Raw genomic sequence first — 21,588 nt, forward strand, 5'->3', positions numbered from 1 at the left:
GAGGCTGTGTATCCTCCCACTCCTCCCCTTTCTACATATGAGACTTGGGACTGAGCCTCAGTGTTCCTGTCAGTAAGATGGGGCAGTAACATGTTCCTGTCAGTAAGATGGGGCAGTAACATGTTCCTGTCAGTAAGATGGGGCAGTAACATGTTCCTGTCAGTAAGATGGGGCAGTAACACGTTCCTGTCAGTAAGATGGGGCAGTAACACGTTCCTGTCAGTAAGATGGGGCAGTAACATGTTCCTGTCAGTAAGATGGGGCAGTAACATGTTCCTGTCAGTAAGATGGGGCAGTAACACGTTCCTGTCAGTAAGATGGGGCAGTAACATGTTCCTGTCAGTAAGATGGGGCAGTAACACGTTCCTGTCAGTAAGATGGGGCAGTAACATGTTCCTGTCTCACAGCATGGATGTGAGGACTAGCGGAGTGGATGTGTGCAGAGCACGTGGTAGCAGGCCTGGGACTTACCGAGCCCTCTGTCAATGCCAGTGAAATCATCACATGATTCTGCTCCCTAATTTTCCCTGTTTGTAATAATACTTTGATTCAACAGATAGAATGTTTAGTTCAAACTAGTTGTCCTTAGTCAAGTGTTTGATTTATGCTCTGGTTACAAATCAGCCCTAGCTGAAAAGGAAGCAAGAGAGTAGACCTTTAAAAATGTGTCTCCGGCCCTAGCCGGTTTGGCTCAGTGGATAGAGCATCTGCCTGTGGACTGAAGGGTCCCGGATTCAATTCCGGTCAAGGGTACGTGCCTCGGTTACAGGTTCCCGGCCCTGGTTGGGGTGTGTGCAGGAGGCAACCAATCGATGTGTTTCTCTCACATCGATGTTTCTCTCTGTCCTTCCCTCTCCCTTCCACTCTAAAAATCAACGGGGAAATATCCTTGGGTGAAGATTAACCAAAAGAAAAAAAAAATGTGTCTCCCTTGATGCTAGAGCCCTGGCAGGAGGAAGCGGCGTCGGGGAGATGATCGCAGGTCCCGCCCTGCTGGCCAGGTCACCGCTCGCCCCAGTGCACTACCAGGAAGGCAGTATTGACTTGGCAACTTGAAAGTGAAGGAGAGGTTCCCAGAGCTCTCAGCTCGCCGGATCTGGCAGACACAAATAGAGGATGCCCGGTTCCATTTGAATTTCAGATAAGCGATGAAGAGTTTTGTAGTGCAAGTATGTCCAGGGCACTATCTTCTCTGGCAACAGTACTCGTGGGGGGCATCTGGGTTTTGATGTCCAAGGTTGATACACGTCTCATGGCAATACGCAGGCATTTCTACAGGATCTATTAGTCAGTCACCGTGTCCGCATTGCTGATCATTATTTAATTCAGTGAATCACGGAAGTCCAATTGGAGCTACTTTAGCTCATCTGCTTAAGTCACTGAACAAGAAATTGAAACACGGCTTGAAGCCCTTGACCAGCACTTCTGCATTCTAAACAGAAGTGAAGATGAGACAATTCTCCCTTTATCCTTCTCAGCGCGCATCTGAAAACTTATTCTCAGGGCATGGTTTCCGCACTCGCACAAGCTGCCTTGGCATTAACTCAAGGGCTAATTAGGATTTCACAGTTTTCTATTTCCGTCATCAGAATTGCGAGCGTACTTCCTAGGGCCGGATTCCAATAATTCCTTGCATGAAGCCAGAAAACAGAAAACTACTGAACAATCCAACAATAATAGACTTCTCCAAAACCTCCTCCAACGTATTTACTCTCCAGATTAAAGCTCTCAGGGGGAAAAAATAATCAGAAAATGCAAATAAGCGTTTTGGAAAAAATGCTCAGAGGGTATCGGCGGCATTGAATTTCACGGTGGCGCTGACAAAGTCATAGACCCAGCCAGGATGCTGCCTGCCGTTTCAGCGAGCCCGTCAGACGCCAGAACCCAGGCTGGGGAAGTTCTGCGTCGTTGAAAGGGATGGAAGGTTCCAGAGAAGGTCCGCACCGCCAGGAGGCCCAGAGAGGCTCCTGGGGGCACTGCGCAGGGACAGGGCAGACACCGGGTGTGTGAGGTTTGGAGTACCCGAGTCGTGGAATCACTGAATCTAATTTTCACAAAAACTCCTGTGGAGTAGACAGCCTACCTTCGTGACCAACCCCACAAGGTCAGACAGGTGACGTGCTTGGCTCACTCCACACAACTGGTGAGTGAGAAACCCATCATTTAAATAGATTTACTTACTTCCCACTTCCTGCCCTTTGTACAATGTCAATGGCTCTCAACCAACCCTCCTGGTACTAAATTTCAGGAAGATTCACATCACAGGCTCTGGAGATGTTAGGATCGTGCGGTGCACAGCCTGGGGCGAGGGAGATGGGCTGTACATGATGCCCCTGATTCTACACCCACCCACTCAATGAAATCTTCTGGGAAGCATTTAAAAATGGCTGCTGTTCAAACTCCACCCCAGACTGTGTGAATCCAAGTAAAGTCACACACAAGAGTGGAACAGCATTTCACCGAGCGGAAAGTCCACTGCAGGCTGGCTGGGGACAGAGAGGCTCCTCTTGCCCTTTGACCTTCTATTTGTCCCATTCACCAGGGGTTCCCTCCATCCAACTCCTGTTTTTTCTGTTTTCATATAACATCCTGGTGTGGGGGAAACTCAGATGCAAGCAGAAACTGGTGAAATAAATTGCAAAATGAAGGTGTGCCCAGGGACAGCCCCGATCTAAGACTGTCATTGTAGGTGGGATTGCATGCTGCCAGAGGAACATTGTAAACTCACAGCTGAACTGAGAACACATTTGGCCTCTGTCCAGCAAAGTTCAGATCAAAAGAGGGACTGGCAGACACACCCTCGAGGCCTTCTGCAATGTTGCTCTGTGTACGTCTCAGTTCCTTTTGCAAGTAAATTAGAAGAGGCGAGTCGTTCCCACACTGTGTGATGAAAAGATGGCACAGTCAGAACTTCTGTCTGACCTGGAGTTCTGGGGCCTCTGGACAAGCTCCGTCATCTGTCGCCCACATCCCAGCCCCAGTTTCTGCACCAGGCCTGTCAGAGACAGCTGCGGCCTGCAGGCTCAACTTCGACAGTGGACAGCTGTGCAATTATAATTTTATTCTATCCTAGCTTTTGTGTGGCAATGTCCATATAAATTTGTTGGTGTATTGATTATTATCAGTGTTAAAATCTACATGGCCATTAGGTTAGACCCAGGCCTTCAGATGTTCCAGTGCACCCTGACTGAACTTGAGTCTCACCCTGACTTTGAACTTGAGTCTCAGAATGTGTCTAGTCATCTCATGCTGGTGCTCGTCTGCTTTACAGTGTGTCTCCAATCTTGGTCCCACTTGGTCCCAGGTGCTGGACCCAGCCTTCCAGTCCCCCTCCTTTTCCCCACCCCCTCCTGCCGTACATCAGTGGTTCCCCACCAGCCCAGTGTTGTCCTCCAGAGGGGACATTTGGCAATGTGTCTGGGGACTTTTTTGGGCTGCCAGCATTCAGTGTCTACATGCCAGATACATCCTATGGTGCACAAGACAGCCCACAGCTAAGAGGTTTTTAGCCCCAGTGGCAGTAATGCTGAGGTTAGAGACCCTGGGAGGGGCCTCAGGATCTCCACCTGCCCACAGCGCTCTGTGCCCATCTCACTTCCTCCGGGCCGCCCTCTCACCTCCAGGGATATCTTCCTGAAACACAGATGTGACCCCCGCTTACCGCCTTCCCGGAGTCCCTGCCTTCCCCAGGATAACATGTAGAAGCAGCCTAGGCTTGTAGTAAAGGCTCCTTCCCTCCACGGTCTCATGGTCTCATGCTTCCCCAGGCTCCGCCAGGCTGAGATGTGTGGCGGCCCTCCGATACCTCAGGCTCCCACCGCACTGCGTGGGGCATGGGGCGCTCCCTGCACCCACAGCCATGCTGCTCGGACACCCCGGGACCTTTTTAAAAGGCCGCTTGTGATGCAGCCGGTCTGCAGTGGGTCCTGAGACCCTGCGTTTGTGAAGGCTCCCTGGCAGCCTGTGTTCCTCATTTGCAATCACACTGTCAGCAGTGAGGACCTGGCACAGCGGTTCTCAAACCTTAGTGGGCATCGTGTGACTGGAGCCCAGGAAAACCCAGATGACTGCGCCCGCCCCAGGCTCTCTGACTCAGTAGGCAGGGTGGGGCTCACGAATTGCATGTGTAGCAAGTCTGCAGGTTGCACTTGGAGTCGCGAAGCCCAGAACCTATGTCTGTGCCTCCGCACCCGCCTCCCAGGGTCCTGAGAGCCGTGTTACTGCCTGGACCACTGCAGACCTGGCAGCGTGCTAAGAGCTGGGATGGCCCCCTGCGCTCCACTGGGCAGTGAGCTCCGTGAGGACAAGGACAGACTTCTGTCTGCAGGTTTTACAGGGAGCTGGAGGCACTGGTCAGGGCTGTGGTTCTAACCCTGGAACGTTGGGGAAACATGACCTTCATCGAGACCTCGTGTATCGCCTGAGAGGCTGCCGATTCTCCTTGGCCAGCCTCACCACCTCACCAGCTCTGTCGTGACAGCCCCCAGCCACCTGCAGGGCCTGGGGCGGGCAGGACCCTCTGTACCTCTCCCTTCAGTGATAGATGGCGATTCCCAGCTTTTCCCGCCGTTTCCTCCTCTCACCTGTGGATGGCAGCATGGAAGCCACGCTCTTTCTAAAACTGCAGGGGCCTGGGCTTCCCTGCATCACAGAGCGTGGAGCCTGGTGGAGTCCACGTGCCCTTTGCTCGCCTCACCTGGGGACTCCGTGGGCACTGCCTTCCTCCTTCCTCCCAAGCTCGGGCATGTCTCTCCCACAGTCTTGATTTTGCCTCCTAAGAGGATGGAAGCATTTTATTTGAAAATGTTCTGCATTTTTTAATCCTTTTTCAATCTGAGTCACTGCTGAGAAATATATGTTGTTCGTTTACTTGGGATCAATTCGGCCCATGTGGGCCGTACAATTAGGTAGGTGGAAGCAAATAAAAGGACAAGTCTAGGGGTTGTTGTCGTTGTTGGTGCACAGTTGGAGCAGGACATCTGGAGATTGATAGGTGGAGGTTGACAGGTGTAGCTGGACAGGTGGAGGAGGACAGGTGGAGGTGGACAGGTGGAGGTGGACAGGTGGAGGTGGACAGGTGGAGGTGGACAGGTGGGGGTGGACAGGTGGGGGTGGACAGGTGGAGGTGGACAGGTGGAGGAGGACAGGTGGAGGTGGACAGGTGGAGGTGGACAGTTGGAGGTGGACAGGTGGGGGTGGACAGGTGGGGGTGGACAGGTGGAGGTGGACAGGTGGAGGAGAACAGGTGGAGGTGGACAGATGGAGGAGAACAGGTGGAGGTGAACAGGTGGAGGTGGACAGGTGGGGGTAGACAGGTGGAGGTGGACAGGTGGAGGAGAACAGGTGGAGGAGGACAGGTGGAGGTGGACAGGCGAGAGTGGCCAGGTGGAGGTGGACAAATGAAGGTGGACAGGTGGAGGTGGGAACTCTCTCGGGCTGGACAGAAAGGAGCAGCCTTGAGGTTGAGGAAGGAGCCTGAACACAGGCTCCAACGTGGAATGAATGTGGAACGTGGGGACAGGAACAAGTGGTAAGTTTAGTTCAGTCAAATGCCCTGGGCTCTGGAGAAGGGAGAATCCAGGAATCCCGACCATGGAGCCAATGGAGAAGGGCCTCTAGGAGTTGGGGAACCATTCTTGAACTAAACAGCGTTTTTCCTTATTATTTTTCTCTCCAGAAACACCCGAGAGGTGGTGCTGATATCTGCGCCCTCCCGTTTCTGGCGAAGATCTGTCAGAAGATTAAGCGGTGTGTACGCTGCGCTGCCCTCCACCACTGCACGGGGGGCATCTGTCCCTCTTTCCCGTGGGCTGAAAGGGCCTCAGATGTCAACGCATCTTCCTGAAAGGGAACGTGTTTCTTTCTCATCACTCGTCCAGAACCTAGAAGACAGAGCCTGAGCTTTGAGCAACGCAGGCTCAAAGGCTGGGGCGCAGGCTGCTGGTGAAGTCGTGTCTCCCAGCCGCCAAGGACCCTACCCCCAGGGGGTATTGGACCCCGTGTGATCTTTGGGGACATCCACGTTCTTGGCTCTTGGGCAGTGCCATCTCCTGAGCTGGCTTTGAAAATAAGCACTTAATGTGTCTGGGCCTCAGTTTCCCTAAACCTTAATGTAAGGTATGTGCTAAGTTATGGCTGCTCCTCAGAGTTGATTGGGGATGATTAAATGCAGGCTCCTTGGCCTGAGACCTGGCAGGAGAGCAGTGTGTTTCCCAGGCTCCGGGGGCCTCTGTCTTCCCCAAAGCTCACCTTCTATGCAGGTGCGGGATGGTAGATGCTACATGATCAGGTGATGCTTCCAGGACCCCAAACACTGCCCTTTACCTGTGAGGTGCACATGGGGCCACACCGTCCCACCAGCCCCTGCTGCTCTCATCCTGGCTCCTGCCAGTCCTGTACTCGAGCCCATTTTAGGCTGGCCTAGTTCTCATTGCGAGGGCCTTCAGGTGAGAGTGCGGAGGTGAGAGGCAGGCTGCAGGACTGTATTATAGAGTCGCTATAACATCCACAAACTGGGTGGCTTAGAACAACAGAAATGTATTCACCCCGTACTGGAGGCTGCAGGTCTGAAAGCAGGGTGTTTGCAGGGTCCCTCCGAGACTCTGCTCGCTCTGAGCTGCCCCTGAGACTCCAGGTCGGATCCTTGCTTGCCTCTCAGCTTCTAGAGCTGGCTGGTGATCCTCGGTGTCCTGGATCCCTTCAGTCTCTGCCCCCATCTTCATAGGCCCTCTTCCCTGTGCGTCTATGCAGAAACCCACACATGCATCACCTCACGTAAATGCATACAGACTGTTGTATCTTATGCCTCAAGGTTCTCAGCATAAGTTGTTCAAGAGGAAAGTTTTAAGAAAAGACTTCCATCACCGAATGCCGTGTAAAATGGCACAAATTCAACCTGTAAGTGCCTATCGCACCGACTGGACCGAAAACACAGTCTCCTTTCCAGGGGACTCAGCATCCATGCCCACACCCTCTGAGGCTTCAGTTCAGTGACTGCACTTCCCACGGGCGGCAAGTGAAGCATCAGAAAGGAAACAGCTCTGCTGGTGTGGAGAGACTGTCTGAGTTGGCCTGGTGCTCTTACTATTACCTTACCTAATAATAGACAAGCATGTAAATTGACCGTCCCTCCGCTATGCTCACCAGCCAATCTGGAGAGTATGCAAATTAACCCAACAAAGATGGTGGTTAATTTGCATATGTAGGCACGAAGCGGAGGAGCGAAGACTGAAGGCTCCAGCCGGAGCAAAGGCCTGGGTCCCGGGTGCCGGAGGAAAACCGGTGCTGGCGGCCAGGGGAAGGGAAGACCTATTGCACGAGTCTGTTCATGCAACGGGCCTCTAGTATTATTAGAATGGGCTTCTATCACATAAACCCAGCTCAGCCACGTCTGAAAATGTCTCTCTGCTTTCACAAACAGTTTCTTCTGTCTCAGTTCACCGGTGTTGTGTTTTCTTTCTTCCAGAACTATCAAGAATTCGGTGCCATTCAGAGATGTTGATTCAGACAATTACAGCGTTTCCCCAGTAAGTACGGTGCAGGGTAACCAGAGGGAGGTTCCCTGGCTTCCACATCACTTCCTACAAACGCCTTTAATAAGACAAGATGGGCTTCCCCTTAAGCGTATTATTAATTTGATAACACACCATTTCACAGTTTTTATGGACTTTCTGGCATCTGAAAAATGCATGAATTGTTGAAGGGGGTCATAGGCCTGGGTTTTGTTTCCTGGAGCCATTCCCAGCTGGGAGTCTCCGCGGGGATGGAAATGATCTTGAAGGCTGTTGGGAATTATTTTGGAAATTCTTAAGCCTACTTCAACTTACTTTTCTAAGTGTGTGCGAGTGTGCGCATGAGACTGTGCGAGTGTGCATGTTTGATTTAGAGCAGTGAGGGTGGCAGGGTGCTCTATGAGAAAGAAACAAGCAGGCAACATGCCACAAAGTCCCCACCTTAGTGAGACTCAGCTCTCCCACCTGGGAATGGGGAAATCAAATCAGTGTTCTACATTATCATGACTCTTCAAGTCAGGCGGGTCCAACACATAATAAATCCATGTAATCAACTAGATTAGCTAGAGATTTTTTAATTATCCAGGGAAATGATTGATCATTTGACCAAATAAACCAATTGATTGGAGCCTGACAAGACTGCTGATTAATAGAAAAAGTTCAGGGATTTGGATAGTTCTGCAGTTGGTAAAAGTGCACATAGACACACACAGAAACACACACGTACATACGTGTGCATGCACACACATGTGTACACATAACTGTATATGCCACATGCATATACATTCACACACATGCACCCCCATACAACCTCACACAGTCACACACCCAATAGCATGTATGCACACACATCCACCCACACATTCACATCCACACACCCCACCTGTCGTTGGCCCTGGGACCAGGTTACATTGCGCCTCACACAATCTTCGTGAGCGATAGTGCTCCTAGCCTATTGGAGTTAAAAACTGCAGATGGCATTTCCCCCCACCCCCCGCCCGGCAGCTCCGACTGCCCCTCCTCGTTTTACATCAACACAGAACTGACCCTTCCCACATTGCCCTCGGGTTGCAGACGCTGCGCGGCTACCACTGGCGAGGGAGAGACTGCAATGACAGCGACGGGATGGCCTACCCCGGCAGAAGGTAACTCTCTCCGCTGGTCTCTGATTCTGAAATTACCTTCCGAAAGGGAGACAGGAAGCGCCGTTCATTTCCCCAGCCCAGGGGGTTCATGCCCGCGGAGGGAAGGCCCCCCATCTCCTGATGGAAGTGAAGTTCAGGGAAACCAGCATCTTCTGTGCAAGAAAGGCGCAGGGAGCACCTGCTCATGGCCAAGCACACTGCGCCCACTGGGTGGCAAACGAGATAGAAATGTTCTTTTTCCCGTCGGAGCTCACGGCCCAGTAGGAGAAACAGCCGCATGAGCCGCGCCTGTGGACGTCACCCAGCCTCCTGCACGCGTCCTACACGCAGGGCTGGGCCCAGACAGCCCCTCTCCCGCCAGGACTGAGGGGAGGGTCCAGGGCGTGACCAGCATGTCCCATGTTAGTCCTGGGCTGGTGTTCAGCCCATCAGATCTCTCACTTCCAGAAATGGATGTGTCGCCTTAGCTGTGACTACGGTGCCAAAGCATCAAATTAACCAGGTGTCAGGGATTGGAGAGGCTTCACTTGAACGGCCTCGCCTGTCTAAATCCGGTGGCCTGCAGGCTTGTTTAGGACACCCAGCAGCCCTGTCCCACAGCCACGCAGTCCAGGAACCGGGTCGACCACAAAAAGCCTGGACTTGGTCCACCGCTCCCAGCAAACATCCCAAACCAAGATAACGGCGAGCAGAGGCTTCTGTTCGTCACAGCACAGGGCGGAGGCTGTCTGTCCCTGACACTGGGTAGCACTCACATGTGCATCCATTCATGACGCTCAGTCACTGAGTGACAAGTGAATGCCCCAGACCAATGCTGACCTTCTCCTCGCAGGCCAGACCGCTGGGATGAACATCGGGATTCCAACTGCAACGGCATCTGGGTGAGCAACTAGAGGCGAACTCCACCTGCCTCCCAACCCCCCTTCCTTCCTTGCGTTCGTCACGCCTGAGGAAGAGGACGGGCCGGAGCCAGGCTTTCTGCTGCGTGAAGAGGGGTGTAGGGCTCCGGTCACACACGAGGGGGTCCACACTGTAACGGGAGGTGGGGCTCTCTCATCACAGCCCCTTTTTTAAAAAAAATTTTTTTTTATTGATTTCAGAGAGGAAGGGAGAGGGAGAGAGAGAGAGAAGCATCAATGATGAGAATCATTGATCGGCTGCCTCCTGCACGCCCCCTACTGGGGATCGAGCCCACAACCTGGGCATATGCCCTTGACCAGTAATTGAACCATGACCTCCTGGTTCATAGGTCGATGCTCAACCACTGAGCCTAGCTGGCCGGTCATCATCACAGTCCCTATAAGCCTTGTTGAAGGTCACCCACATCTGACCTCTGAGTTCTCCCCTGAACAGTGTGAAATTAGCTGGAGAGTGGTGTTAGCAAAGTTTTGCAGCAACCTGAACATCTCCTAGGGCAAGCCAGGCTGTCCCCTTGTCATGGCAGCCATTTCCTTCTGTTTCCTAAGGCTAGTCAGGAGGCGGGGTCACCTACCTGCCAGGCACCCGCCTTGTCACAAGGAGGAGGAGACATCCCCCCCTAGATCTTAAGGTGTCAAGACCCCCAAAGCCGCTCTTGTTCTGAAAAACTCAAGCTACATTGTCAAGTGGGGGGACAGAGGGGTGATCAGTGTGTGAGGCCGTCCTTGTTCCACGCCCCTTCCCTGCCTCTGGGGTGTGCCACCTGTGAGGAAGGCCAGTAAGACACTGTGCTCTGCCCTGTCCTGGTCGCTGGTGGGGCCTCGGTGCTCCAGCGCCCTGCTGGCAGCCTCTGGGACAAGGTAGTCCAGCGTCTGGACCTCTCCTCACCACCCATCACCGCCCCCCTCCCCCGGTTCCTTAAAGCCCAGCTCCCTCACATGGAACGTGGCCGTGTCCGATTAAGGACTCGAGAGACTTAAAGGGTTTTATCTACTGATTTGCCTTTTCAACTTTTTTTTTTAATTTAAATTCTTTATTGTCTTTTCTACTTTTAAAGCCATTTGGGGAGGATTTGGTGTATGTGTCTCATAAATTTAAAGACAAACTACTTAATCTTGTCGTTTCTCTTTTAAAGGGTGTTGATCCAAAAGACGGAATCCCCTATGAGAAGAAGTTCTGTGAAGGTATGAATGTAAAAGTCTGTTTGTTCATCCCAACAGAATGTTCTTTTTCCCGTTGGAGGCAAATGGAAGGGAACAGACCACCCAAGCACCCCAATGAGGAAGTGCCTGGCGCTAGGCCTTACACTTGGCCAGTTTACATTTATTTTCATGACAAATCCAAAAGGGACATGAGAAGGATTCTAGTAAAAGGAGGCAGAATCTAGAGAAAGCAAAACTGAATTTGTGTAATCGACTCCTTTCCCTGAGGATTGGAAACCTGAATGATAACGTTAGGAAAAGCCGCAGTGTAGAGAGCAGTGTAACTGAACCCAGCACTTCCCCAGATGAGAAACTCAGTGCAGGTGGCCCTTTCTCATCTTCTCCGTGTTCTCAACACACAAGCTCAGGGACCTGGGCTTGTACTGACGGCGTCCCTGTCAACCGGGGTGAAGGCTCACACCTGGTGACTCAAGGGAACCCTCCAGGCTGCAGCCATTGGCGTTCCCCAAAGTAGCTGAGCTCTGTATTCTGAATCCTAAATGCCTCGGACATCTGGGCTACCAGTACCGTTAGGAGGAACTATCACCACCCACAACTTACTGAAAACACTCCTGGTGATGCCCAACGAGACCCTGTGGTAGCATCGCTGTTTTATGCCTAGACAATGGCTTTCCCCAACATTTAGAAGCATTTCATTCATTCATTCATTCATTCAACAGATATTCCTTGAATGTCTATTCTTTTAAGTGCCAAGAGCTATACTTGGCTCTGAGTTTTCATGGGCAGACATCATACAGTCCTTGCCCTCAGTCAACTTAAATATAATTAATTATAGTTCCGTTCTCAGAGGGGCAGGAAGAGGGCAGAACAGGCAAAGACCCGATGCCTCGTTACACAGTTTAAAAATGCTGTGGAGTGAATAAAAGAATGAATGAAAAAATACACTCATGAATAAATAGACTCAGATCTAGTGAAATCCTGGCGTAGGGCTTTAGGTCACTGTGGGAAGCCCCTTTAATTCCCAAAGTCCCAACCCCTCCCAGGTGTCCTGGGCCTTCCCCATCACCATTTGTGTGGCCAAGTACCACCTGTCGCAGTCCCAAGACAGGAAGCCATTGGAGTGAGGCTGATCTGGGGGTGAGGGTGGGAGTGGGGGAAGGCGGCTCTCCTCTCTGACTGGGAGGCATCAATCACTTCTCCCGGGATCTGAAGGGGTTTGGGAGTGTATGTGCATCACCCATGGGTGGATGATTTGTGTAGATGGGCCCAGGATCAGATTCAGTGATTCTTTACCTCCACACCCTCGGGCTGCCCAGAGACCTTCGTCTGGCTGTCGCTCCATCAATCCGCCAGAATCGCCCACCCGGTGCTTTTGCTTATATGGATTAAGAGCTTTCAGGGTCCATCACATCTTCGATAAATCAAAATTGCTCCATGAGATCAGTAATTCTTAAAGTGAATTATGTCAGAAATCGGTGCGTTTTCCACAAAGCAATTTCCAGAACCAAAATTGAGGGCATATTGCTGAGTCCAGATAAAGTTTTGATCCATTTATTCATCCGCCCTCACTCAGGGTGTCTCACGGCAGTTTGTTTCATGCTGAGCTGGGAAACACCCCTTCCTCAGGACCTCTCAGCTCGCGGTTTCGATGCCTGGAATCTCATTGAGCTCCTGAAGGCTATGTCCCTCACCCTGCAGCACGCAAACAGCGGCCCTGCATCACTGCTACGGTGCTCTGTGCGTGGGGTACACGCCAGGGCATCTGATGCCCTGACTACGCCGTCTGGAGGCTTGCAACCACGAGAGCATAAATAACACAAATACATTGTGCCGCCTAGGGTCAGAGCCCAGGGGAATCGTTCTGCTGGGAGACTCGGCCGGGGCTCATTTCCACATCCCTCCGGAATGGATCACGGCTTCGCAGATGTCCTTGGTAAGTAATGTTGGCAGCAATCTCCCGGCTGTGCTGGCCTCGTGCCTGTTTCCCCGCTCTCTCTAAATGTGATGCCAACTCCACACAGGTGCACATTTTCCTGCTCAGCAAAATCTGCCATAAAAGGCGCACCCGCTCCAGTTCAGTTCATTTCCAACGATGTGAGAGGCGATGTGAGGGCGTTGTCACAATAGACTCAAAACAAGAGCCAGCACATCTTATTGGAAAACAAATTAAAGTGACAGTGTAGTATCACTTGTAGTTTCCCTTATCATCTATCAAGTAGACAAAGGTTAAGTGATGAAGGCCCAGTATTAGCAAGCTTATGGTACCATGGGCATGTTGGAACTTCTCTGTAAGGCAAGCATGTCAAACTCACAGCCTGCGGGCCGCATGCCTCATTTATTTGGCCCGTGTTCGCCTCTGGGTTTGACATGCTTGCTGTAAGTCAATTGGACAATATGTACAAAGTGACAGTAAAATGTTTGTGGGTTTAACCAGTAATTCCACATCTGGAAATTTACCTTTAAACCTGACTAGTCACTTGCTCAAGAATCTATGTCCACGAATATTCATCCAAGAGATATTTATAATAGTAAAAACGAGAAAAGAAATTAAAAGTAGGGGATTAGATGCCCTGGTCAATTTGTCTCAGTGGTTAGAGCATTAGCCGGTGGATGAAAGGGTCATGGGTTCGATTCCTGGTCAAGCGCACATACTTCAGTTTTAGGTTCTATCCTCAGTGTTTCTCTCTCTCTCTCCCTCCCTTTCACTCTCTCTAAAAAAAATCAATGGAAAAAATATCCTTGGGTAAGGATTAAAAAAATAAAAATAGGGGATTGGATATGTAAAATTATATTTCATCCATAAAATGAAATATGCAATCATTAGTACCACTGTTATAGACACATTTATTGGCAAGAACCTGTGTTTATGATCGTTTGTTAGGGGCAAAAGCATGTTACAAAGTGATATGTATGATGTCTTGTGAATATATAATATGTGTGTGTATGTACGAAGAAAAGCATTGGAAGGCTGTGGATCAGTGGGTAACCCTGGTACCTCTGGACGGGAGAATTCTGGGTAACTTTTCTTCTACTTTGTTTTCAAGGAACTTACTAGTATATCATATATGTGCCAAGTATTATAATACAAGATTAGGTGATTACTTGGTTTTGTTTTTGGTTTTGTTTTCAGCAAATAGCTAAGGAAACCAAGGCACTGCTTAATTGAATCTCTGCAGAAGGTCTGTCATGTAGATGTTATTACAGCACAGCCTGGCTTTATAGACACCCAGGGAGCAGGTGGCAGAATTGTTTCCTGTCGGTGTCACCTTAAACAAGCCACCTAACCAGAAACGCTGGAGATGAGGATAGGAACAATCTCAAGCAAGGCCATTTGCTTCAGTGAGCTAATGGCTGTGAAAATGCTGTAGAGCCATGGGTTGGATTCAAACCAGACACAAGTACATTCACACACAACTCACGCAGGGCCATCAACCCATCAGCCAAAGCAAGTCACAGGGCCATGGCCCAGATCCACGGGGAAGGAAGTCTGTCTGCCCCAAGTGAGAGAAGACAGAGAGCGCATATTTGCTGCATTGCTTTTATCTCCTTGTAAATGTTGAATATTCAATAGAGAAAAATAAGCAGATACAGAAATTATTAACAAATCGTTAAAATTCCACTTAATATTACCACCCAGAGAGAATTGTTTTAATATTTTGGGGTATAAGATTGGTTTTGAAATATTCTTTTAATATTTTTCTTAGAAAAAAATGAACACATAAAGTCAACACTAGAACTTATTTTGAGAAGTAAAAAAAAAAAAAAAATTCCCCCATCATCTCAAACTTTTCTCAGTATTTTTCCATTCTTTCCTAGCATTCCACCCCCATTGTGATTCCACCCACAAGGCAGTCACATGAACAGCAAGTATGCAACTGGTGACCCTCCCTTTTTACAGTTAGTACTAATCATAATCATTTTCCACATTGTCTAGTCTTTTTCTTTAATATATTTTATTGATTTCAGAGAAGGGAGAGGGAGAAAGAGATCGAAAGATCAATGATGAGAATCATTGATCAGCTGCCTCCTACATGACCCCTACTGGGAACAAAGCCCGCACCTGGAATCGAACCATGACCTCCTGGTTCATGGGTCGATGCTCAACCACTGAGCCATGCCAGCTGGGCACAACTTAGTCTTCAGGTTATTATCTTCTTCCCTGTTCCATGGAATCTCCTTCAGTGCACAAGCCATAAACTACTAAACCATTCCCCTGAGACTAAATGTGAAGCTGATTTATGGCTTCTTTATTTTGGCTACTATGGCTCATGCTCCCTTTTTAAAAGCTTCCAATTTTTTAAAATGTGTTACCTATGGAACCTCTTCATGTGCACAGGGGGTCAGCCTAGGGAGGGGGCCATGCCTCGCAGACAGCCATGAGGTACGTTGAGCTCAGAGCACACCTCATGTTTTGGTTGTTCGGCTTTTAAACCTTGTTGCAAGGGCAAACAACCTATCGCCAAATACTAGCCCGGGGCCTACTGTGCACCAAGGCCTACTGTGCGCCGAGCCCTGTGACAGGGGCTGATGACACAGTGGAGACGGAGTGGAAAGAACCCAGTCCTCGGAGAGCCTCAGGCGTGTGGGACACACAAAGAACAAATAGGCAACTCCTTCGTGAGACCACGCGACACGCGCTTGCCTCTGTCTCCCTGTAAAGCAGAAGACACCCCTGCAAACGCATCACCCATCCCAACTGCACCCCCGCAAAGAAGCCACAGCCGGAGATCTTCCCTAGAGCAGCCCCTTCTCTCCGGCTCATGCCATCCAGCGGTTAAGCAATGTGGCGCCCAGGAGGCCTGTTTACCGCTAATTAGATTAGGAGTGAGCTCATTTGGAAAGATACTTGTAGTTCAATAAAGAGAGTGTGAAGAATCGCCCTGTGGCTCCACAGAAGCAGGGCCCTGAGCCTCGCCCCGCTGGGGGCCTGGGTGGTCCTGCCCTCCCCTTAAACAGCTTCCTTCCCTCCCAGATGCCCCCAGGAGTCAGGTACGAAATGAGCTTCCTTGTCACAGCGAAGGCCTCAACTTTGAAAGATTTCAAAGGAACACAAGGAACAGATCTGAAAACACTTGCAGGCTGTCTTTCTTTTCTCCTTTCATTGTAAAAGCAGTCCCTGCTGGAGTTGTTTTGTTGCCAAAGAAAGGAAGGTGGCGAGATCACCAAGGCCCACAATAGCTGCCGCCCTCCTGCCTCGACCCCATCTGCTCAAAGATCATCTCCAAAACATAAAAACGCCCGCCCTGTATCGCCGAACCGGATGGGATGGTGGGTGGGGGCGGGTGAGCAGAGGGGGAGGCGACTCTGAAACACGATTTCCCGAATGTTTCTCTTGCCAGCGGAGACTGATGCCTGCGCTTTATAAAATCCTAGCACGACCCTGGCCTGCTGTCTGTGGGGGAAGCGCACGGATTGAGTTTCGTGCTGCGCCAAGGGCAAAAGGAACCTTCCATCCGGCTCAGAAAATGCATATCCACCGAGAGCAAGGCGGCTCCTGGCTGTCAAGCTCTCTGCGGTCATTCCTCTCGAGCTGACTTGTGGATCCTGTTTGGAGACTCTACTGACTGCAGACAGCACAGCCATCAGCCTCAAACCCCCGGGCGACTGCCCCCTCCCCGCACTGTGAACGCCCCAGTGAGCATCATGCTTCCATTAGGCAGAAACTGCTGCCTGATTTCCACGGTGCATATAAAATATGGAACTGCTACCTCACCTCCTTCCATGTCCACTCCAGAAGTATTTAAGGGGTAGGGTGCTGTCTTTGATTGCTATGTTTTTTAAGATGCGGAAAGGCTGTTGGTTAGGACACGTGGGCACAATCCACGTCCTGCTCCTCGAACACCTCGAGGGCTGGCAGGTGAAGGATGCTCAGTGGGAAGAAGAGAGGCCTCGATCCGAGGCCCATTCACTCTGTCAGGAAGGAGAGTGTGTTCGCCACGCTGGTGCCTTTCTCCTCTGTTCCCGGCCCCTGCTCGGGAGCAGAACCAGACGGGCTGTCTGTCGCCTTGAGCCCCGATCAATTCAAGGCCCTGTTCCTGCCCAAGGTGAGCATCTGGGCCTGCCACCTGCCAGCAGCATGGGACGCTCTCGCGGGCTCATCCTGCCGAAAACATCCGTGCTCTCAGCTCTCACCGCCACGTGCGAGAATTACAGACAGACACTCGGTGTTAGGAAAGACAGCGAGAGGAAAGTGCTTGGAGCTCCATGCTTCTGAGAGGCATTCATACGCGCTCAGCCCCCACGCCTGCTCTCCAGCACATTAGCTGGCGGTGCCCACACAGGGCGGCAGCGTGAGTCACCAAACACCTGCGCCGCCCGCTCGCCGCTGAGATGGGAGCGCGGTCTCCTGCCCCCGATTAATTAGATCCGCCGCTTGGCGTCCCTCTCCCTCAAGCTCCTCGGCCATAAAATGGGCCTCGTGGAACTAACTGATCGCAGGAGAAACACTTAGAATCTCAAACCCACTGGAATGTGGAAAGGGGACATTTTGGCACTTGAAGATAATTGGGGATGGCTGGAATATCAATTGCTACACACCATTCAGTCATTGGTTCATTCAACTGCCCGCTTCCCTCCAGGCCACTTCCTGGCGGGGCGGAAGGGGACCGAGAACACCCATCTCAGCCCTTGCCAAGTGCTTAGGGGTCCAGACTGGCTTCTGCACGATTTCCTAGAGATTTCCTACTCGAGGCGATGGCTGCAAGATTGGTCAGGTGGGTGAGCTAAACCCTCATTCCTGGAGGAAAATCCAGGGAGCATTATGAAACACACAAGGTCCAAAGATTCCAGAGGCAGGAATTGAGGGTTTATATCAGCATTGAAAGTCTGACGGATACAAAGCCCAAAGGAGAGACGGCTGGGAAGGAGCAAAGAGGTCATGGTCCCACGTCAGAAACATTCCAGAGCCGGCAGGAAGGCTGAGTGTGTCAGTCCTTAGAAGACTCGTTATGAGGCAAGCAGGGTATAGGCTCGGCTGCCGTAACAAAGAATCCCCAAAACTCGATGACTTACGATGGAAGTGTGTTTTTCTCTCATAATTATCCAGAGGCAGGCAGGCAGGCAGGCCTGGCCGGACAGGCAGACATCCTCAACATGCAGCTTCCACCTGGGTCCAAGGTGGCTGCTCCCCACTCTTACCGCCTCCCACCTGTAGGGAAGGAGAAGGGAGAACTTGACACAGAGGTGGTACACGTCACTCGCACACCCCCCATCCTTCATAACCTAGTCACAGGGCCACCCCACGCTGCAGCGGAGCTGCCAAGAGCATGCCCTGGCTGCACAGCCATGTGCCCACCTAACACTGTGGCAGCTCTTGTATTAGAAACAGGGGAAAGAGAGAAGGTGGACAACTGGGCTCCAGACGTGAAAAGCAGTCTCTAACCTCAAGGAGCTTCAAGTCTCATTGGAAAGACAGACACAGAAACTCATAATGATAACATTAAGCAAATATGTGTTTACCAAACGCCAGGCATTGTACTTAGTATTCTCTCGTTTAATACTAAATGACCCTGTTGTATTTCATAGATAAAGAAATGGAGACTTAGCCTTGGTGGTGTTTCTCAGTGGTTAGAGCATCAGCCTGTGTAATGAAGGGTCACGGGTTCGATTCCCTGTCCAGGGCATGTATCTGGGTTATGGGTTCACTCCCCACTTCCTGTTGGGGCAGGTGCAAAAGGCAACCAATCAATGTGTCTATCTCACATCAATGTTTCTTTCTTCCCGCCCGCCCCGCTCCTTCCCTTTCACTCTCTAAAAAGCAATGGAAAAAATATCCTCTGGTGAGGATTTTAAAAACTGTAAAAGAAAAAAAATGGAGACTTTGAGAGCTTAGCTAATTTACCCAAGATAATGCGGTTTTACATGGAGCCCCGCTAGAACCAGTCTGGCAGACCCTGGAGCAGAGGTCAGCAAACAACGGCCCTCAGGCCCAATGCGGCCCTTCGCCTGTTTCTGTAGATAAAGTTTTATTGGCATGCAGCATGCTCATTTATTTACATATTGTCTATGACCGTTTTCACAGGCCAGTGGCAGAACTGAATAGTCACAACAATGAGGAGACAGGGACTCTGGCCAGAGGCTGCGCCAGGGCCGTCGGGCGCCAGTCAGAGGAACAGAAGCAGCCAGGTTCTGTGACAGCTTCTTGGGAGGAGATGAAAAAGGGGGGAGGGAGGAAATGAGATCATTTCATACGAGCGAGTAAGAGCCCAGTCAGGCCTGGTCATTGGCTGCCCTCCTCACAGCGTCCCATGTCCTTCCCGCTGGGGCTTGACTGCGGACTTGGGGCTTCTGCCAGAGCCAAATTCCGGACATCACCTCTCAGAAAATGGAGAATACCCTCACCCCAGAAAAACGACAGCCTGATTGACACCTAAGAAATGACCCCACTTTACAAAACCAAACGAGGGTGTGCGTCACCCTCTCTGAGGGGCACCCTACTGGCCTGCTTGTGGAAGAATTCGTTTCCCGGGCCCCAGGAAAGAATTGGCGTGTGATATTCTCTGTAAGAGCAGGACATTTTAAACTCCTGTTGTCCTCACGGTTATGAATTTTGCTGCAGTTCTCCAGTCTCTCTGCAAGTGATGATGGAAGGAATTGAATTCGGTCAAGGCCAACTGCGCGATGCGTTTTCATTTGCGGGGGGACAGTTAGATAGATGCAGCCGTCAGTTCACTGAATCAACAAATCACGGGGTTGGCGCGGAAATCATAAATAATAGAAAAGGGGAAGGAAGAGGCTAAGAGGAGCCAGCAAGGTAACAAAGTAATAAAAAGAGCTATTTTCAGGCAAAACGATGAAAGATTATTGCTTGCCATTCTGTCTTCTACATGTTTACGGGTCCTATTTTACTAGAATTCTTTATTTGACTATTTCTTCGCTGCCTTGTACGTTTTTGAACTGGCCTAGGGTCATGGAAGAAATGCATACCTTTCCCCTGAGAGTTATTGATTTAGCTCCAGTTGAAGTTTGTGCATTGAATAGACATCATCCCCAGACTGAGCAGCTATTGTTATTGGTCAGTGTGTATGTCGTGTATATGGGGTCTTTTTTAATTTAAATTATTTATCGTTTAAAATATTACATATGTCTCCTTTTTCCCCCATTGACCTCTCCCCAGCCACTCCCACTCCCCAGCACATGCCCTCACCTCCCTACTGTCTGTGTCCATTGGTTATGCTTATATACATGCGTACAGTCCTATGGTTGATCTCTTACCCTCCCCTGCCTTCCCTCTGAGGTTGGACAGTCTATTCGATGCTTCTATGACTCTGGCTCTATTTTTGCTCATCAGTTTACATTGTTCATTATATTCCACAAATGAGTGAGATCATGTGGTATTTATCTTTCTCCAACCGGCTTATTTCACTTAGCATAAGCTCTCCAGTTCCATCCATGCTGTTGCAAATGGTAAGAACTCCTTTTTTACAGCAGCATAGTATTCCATTGTGTAGATGTACCACAGGTTTTTTATTCACTCATCTGCTGATGGGCACTTAGGCTGTTTCTAAATCTTAGCTATGGTGAATTGTGCTGCTATGAACATATGGGTGCATATATCCTTTCTGATTGGTGTTTCTGATTTCTTGGGATATATTCCTAGAAGTGGGATCAATGGGTCAAATGGGAGTTTCATTTTTAGTTTTTTGAGGAAACTCCATACTGTTCTCCACAGTGGCTGCACCAGTCTGCATTCCCACCAGCAGTGCATGAGTGTTCCTTTTTCTCCACATCCTCTCCAGCACTTGTCCTTTGTTGATTTGTTGATGATAGCCATTCTGACAGGTGTGAGATGGTACCTCATTGTTGTTTTGATTTGCATCTCTCAGATGATTAGTGACTTTGAGCATGTTTTCATATGTCTTCTGGCCTTCTGTATGTCCTCTTTCAAAAAGTGCCTCTATAGGTCCTTTGCCCATTTTTTTATTGGATTGTTTATCTTCCTTTTGTTAAGTTGTATGAGTTCCCTATAAATGTTGGAGATTAAACCCTTATCGGTGATAACATTGGCAAATATGTTCTCCCATGCAGTGGGCTCTCTTGTTGTTTTGTTGCTAAACTTGGAGTAAATTTTATTGCATAGCTATAGATAACTGGTATACTTGATATTTGGGGTGTTCATTTGGAGGGGGGGATTGTTGGTGTTCCCTATACATCATATTATGAATTTAGCCTTGGGTTTTTGTATTTGGCGTTTCCAATGCTTAAACTCCTTGCCTGGCTCCCTCTTACTAACCTTACAGGACTCACATGAGATCATTTCTTTTTTTCTTTTTGTTTTTGCTTAATCACTTCGACTTTTTTTTACCTAGGCCCCCAACACCCTCCCCTCTGACAGCTGTCAGTCTGTTCTCTGTACCAATGAGTCTGTTTCTCTTCTGTTTTTTCATTTATTTTGTTCATTAGATTCCACACATAAGTGGAATCATATGGTATTTGTCTTTCTCTCCCTGGCTTATTTTACTTAGCATAATAATGATGGTAATGATGGTATTTTTCATATCTTTTCCATCAGCAGTTGGCTGCAGGTTCCTCCAAGTGACTCTGTACTATTTGAAAATAATCCACTTAGTTCTAACTCAGTTAAGAGTATTAGAGAAGGGAATACTCTGTGCAAATTGTCCACAGGCACTGCTGGGCCAGGAGGGCTCAAATGTAAACAGTGAAATAAAGGCACCAAAAAGATTCCCTGTCATCGGGAAATTGGCAGGACCAGACGAATGTGTGATAGATGCTATTACTCTTTCTCTCACTTAAGATGTCTTTGAGAAACCCAAATATAAGTTGCTTGTCGAAACTAAGGCTTAAAACATCCCCAAATCCAAAGGATTTGTTTCTACTAAATATTCATTAAAA

The 21,588-nt window shown here is 49.7% G+C and overlaps 1 protein-coding gene across 1 annotated transcript in view; it reads left to right on the plus strand.

The window, feature by feature from the left end:
* AOAH (acyloxyacyl hydrolase) overlaps positions 1–21,588 on the plus strand; it is a 98,069-nt gene that overhangs the window by 32,129 nt on the left and 44,352 nt on the right. Inside the window, exons 6-11 of the mRNA XM_023751032.1 lie at positions 5,678–5,748; positions 7,466–7,526; positions 8,586–8,656; positions 9,489–9,537; positions 10,710–10,758; positions 12,576–12,670. Of these exons, the coding sequence (XP_023606800.1) occupies positions 5,678–5,748; positions 7,466–7,526; positions 8,586–8,656; positions 9,489–9,537; positions 10,710–10,758; positions 12,576–12,670 (396 nt within the window). The remainder of the gene's footprint in view (positions 1–5,677; positions 5,749–7,465; positions 7,527–8,585; positions 8,657–9,488; positions 9,538–10,709; positions 10,759–12,575; positions 12,671–21,588) is intronic.

Source organism: Myotis lucifugus, unplaced genomic scaffold, assembly GCF_000147115.1.
Source record: "Myotis lucifugus unplaced genomic scaffold, Myoluc2.0 scaffold_18, whole genome shotgun sequence".
Taxonomy (NCBI): domain Eukaryota; kingdom Metazoa; phylum Chordata; class Mammalia; order Chiroptera; family Vespertilionidae; genus Myotis; species Myotis lucifugus.